At 44.0% G+C, this 3,796-nt stretch overlaps 1 protein-coding gene across 1 annotated transcript; it reads left to right on the top strand.

The window, feature by feature from the left end:
• Window positions 1-2,797: 2,797 nt before the first annotated feature.
• On the top strand, window positions 2,798-3,520 carry LOC145591799 (uncharacterized). Its single transcript, XM_081648294.1, has one exon. The coding sequence runs from the start codon at window positions 2,798-2,800 to the stop codon at window positions 3,518-3,520; it is 723 nt and encodes a 240-aa protein (XP_081504420.1).
• The last annotated feature ends 276 nt before the right edge of the window (window positions 3,521-3,796 follow it).

The following is a 3,796-nucleotide window of genomic DNA, read 5'->3' on the forward strand; positions in this document are numbered from 1 at the left end:
TGACTTCTTTAACTGAATCACCTCTGTCAAAGCTATACTTCTACCATGAGAATCCAGATTTTTTTTACCCCTGTTATATACATTTTTTTTTTTCCTGAGTACTGACTTTTAAGTAGTGAGAATTCTCACTTAATGGTCTGGTAGAGAAGTTTGCTGAAAGGAACTTGCCTGCAGAAGTTGACAGTCACAGCATTGTAAAACTGTATTACTCCTTTCAAGATGCTGAATATTTGTATCTGATTATGGAATATCTTTCTGGTGGTGACATGATGACCCTTCTGACGAGGGAGGATATCTTAACTGAATAGGTTGCGAAATTTTACATAGCACAGAGTGTCTTGGCAGTAGAATCTATTCACAAGCACAACTATATCCACAGGTGTTGAATTGCATCATTTTCTGATTGTGAAGCTCATAAATCATCATCATCATTGCATCATTTTCTGATTGTGAGCAGCTGCTGAGGTTATCTGTACTGAACTCTTTATCCAGGGATATCAAGCCTGACAACCTTCTTCTTGATAAGAGCGGTAGATTTTAGCCTCTGATTGTGCAACATTGTCTACTATTAATGAAAATGAATCCATGCATGATGCTTCTAGAGACTCAATGGATATAGATGCTACCCTTCCTGATGCTGGTAATGGTCACAGTTAGAGAAGTGCTCGTGAACAACTTCAGCACTGGCAAAGGAATAGAAGAAAGTTGCTAAGCTATGTGCATCCATTTCCAGGGATATTCTGATGGTGGTTGCTTGAGTCTTGAGGAATAGTTTCCGTTTGTTTTTTTTTTTTTTTTTATTGCAATGGAATAGTTTCCATATCATTTATGAATTGAATGTTATCAATCTTCCTGTAACCAATAGTAAATGGTCATATGCAGTGGCCAGTAGGCTCCGACTTCCAAATAGTAAATGCTGAAATTCTTCTATCTATAGTGAGTCATTGCAAAACTTCCATATGAAAAATGCTTTCTGCATAGATTTATACGATCATCTTAAGCTAATGCTCTGTGACTTAGAAAATTCTTTAGGGTTGCTTTGAGCATGCTTTAATTTAGAAAAGTGAAGTAGATTATTTTTTTTTTTTTTTTTTTTTTTTTTTTGTTTTTTTTATTCTTTTTGTTTTGGGTTCCAAAATAAATGCAAGGAGCCTCTATGCTTGGAGGCTAAGTGTTAGAATCCGACTCTTTTTCTATGTACCCCCTTCCTTTTTCTTGTATTTTTCTTGGGTTTTACCTTCTGAGTCTTTTCCTTTTTATTTTCTAGACTCTAGGGAGTATTATTGTGTTACTGTAATTTTAGTGTTCACTTATATTTCTCTATGCAATCAATATAAAGCTCTTTAAGAAGTGATTGGTTATTGAATCATAGCTCCTTACCCCATTGCCATTGCTTTAAGACTTGTGTGTTGTTTTAAGCCTTTATAGATATTGTGCTTACCTTGTTTTAAAGCATCCCCCTCCAAACCAAGAAACCTCCAAAAGACGCCTTCATTTCGTCGGTTCCGCTTGTGCCCGCTTTAAAGCATCAGCCGTCACAAGCCCCGACTCCGCACCCGTGGTTGACGAGTGCTTCCTTGAGATACCCTTGGTCCGTGTTGCTGTGTGCTCGCAAACCTTTCCCGCTCTAGGCTTGTGTCCTTGTCATCAATAGACAAGAGCGTGTCGCACGATCCGGTGTCAGATCATTCGGACCGTGATAGTTGGTATCAGAGCCGGCTCATTCTAAAGTCGCCCAGCATGGTGCGTGATGCCTAAACATGCTGATATGTGGGAAGAGAGAATTGCCTGGCTAGAAGGCAAATCGGAATTTTGGGCTATACTCGAAGAAAGAGTACCCAAGCTCGAAGATATTGTAATAAAACAAGCTGAGCAAATAGAAAAGCTGGAGTCAACAGTTGATGGGTTGACGGAGCAGCTCAATTTCGTTCAAGGAGTAGCGGACGAGGCTCAAGACAAATGCGCTACCTTGATGCGTGCCCAAAGAGGACTCGGGGGAAGTGGGAGTAAGATAAAACCTCCCAAACCTCGAACCTTTAATGGCACGAGAGACTCAAAGGAAGTCGATAACTTCATCTTCGATATGGAACAATACTTCCACATATGCCAATTGGAAGATGATCTTAAGGTCGACACGGCCACAATGTACTCGGTGGACGATGCGAAACTCTGGTGGCGAACTAAGTACGCCGACATACAAGCAAAGAGGACGTCGGTAGATACTTGGGAGGATTTAAAGAAGGAGCTGATAGCTCAATTTTACCCAGAGAACACGGAGTTCGTGGCTCGTACAAAGTTGGCCACCTTACAACACAAGACCTCTATTCGGGAGTACGTAAAAGAATATTCCGCGTGCATGCTAGAGATCCATGACATGTCCGAGAAGGACCGCCTGTTTAATTTTGTACGAGGCTTGAAGGATTGGGTCCAAAGAGAGATTTGGCGCCAGAAGATAGACACCTTGTCGGGGGCCATAATCGCAGCTGAAAGGTTGATGGACTACTCGTCGGATAAGGGACTGAATCAGAAGAAAGGAGCTAGTGGGTCAGCATCCAGTACCCCAAAGAGCAACACGGGGAACTCCCAAGTCAGTTCGAACAGCATGGGGAGTAGGTACAAGAGTGGGGGAGATGATTCCTGAAGGAATGGAGCGTCCGTGTCCACTAACAGAGGTGCGGCCTCAAGCTCCACCTCATGGAATAAGCCCCTCACTTGTATCCTTTGTCGCGGGCCTCACAAATGGTTCGAGTGTCGCCACAAAGGAGAAATTGATAACCTTCAGAAGAAACTCTCCTCGATGTCATTCGAACACGAGAAAGTAGAGAGCAGGGAAGAGGTGGAGAACGACGAAGAGGAAACCTCGAGACTAAGTTCAATACGTTTCATGTACTCCATGGGAGCAGACGCGTCGGAACTGACGTACGTGGAAGTATTGATCAATGGGAAAAGGGTCAAGGCTATGGTTGACACGGGAGCCACCCACAACTTTGTCACCAGGGAGATTGCTAGCCAGTTGGGGTTGGAAGTGATACGAGGCAGAGGCCGCATTAAGTCTGTCAACGCAGAAGCTCGACCTATCCACGGTATCACCAAGAATGTTAAAGCCAAGATTGGGGACTGGAGTGGCATACTTGAGTTCACAGTGGCACCGATGGATGATTTCAAGATGGTATTGGGAATGGATTTTCTCCGTATCAGCAAAGTTGTCCCAATGCCCCACCTGGGCTCCCTACTTGTTGCTGGAAACCATCCTTGTCTCTTGCGAACGTGCTCGCAAGGCAAAATGGGGGAATGTAAGAAGAGCTCTTTCTTGTCCGCAATGCAACTCAAGAAGGGAATGAAGAGAAATGAGCCAACATTCCTTGCTACCCTCTCGCTGAAGGAAGATGAAATAGAGACTGACCTCCCTCCTGCCATGAAGGGATTGCTCGAAGAATTTGCTGACCTTCTTCCTAAGGAGCTGCCGAAAACACTTCCTCCTCGGAGAACCATCGATCATACCATAGAGCTGGTGCCATGAGCTAGACCTCCCACGCGAAGCCCCTACCGAATGACACCTCCTAAGTTAGCGGAACTGCGCAGACAGCTTGATGAGTTACTCCAATCTGGGTTCATCCGACCCTCTAAGGCGCCGTATGGGGCACCAGTTCTCTTTCAGAAGAAACAAGATGGGAGTTTGAGATTATGCATCGATTATCGGGCCTTAAACAAGCTGACAGTGAGGAATCATTACCCTATACCCTTGGTGGCCGACTTATTCGACCAATTGGGTGATGCTGTTTACTTCACCAAACTT

Source organism: Chenopodium album, chromosome 18, assembly GCF_948465745.1.
Source record: "Chenopodium album chromosome 18, dcCheAlbu1.1, whole genome shotgun sequence".
Classification (NCBI taxonomy): Eukaryota; Viridiplantae; Streptophyta; class Magnoliopsida; order Caryophyllales; family Amaranthaceae; genus Chenopodium; species Chenopodium album.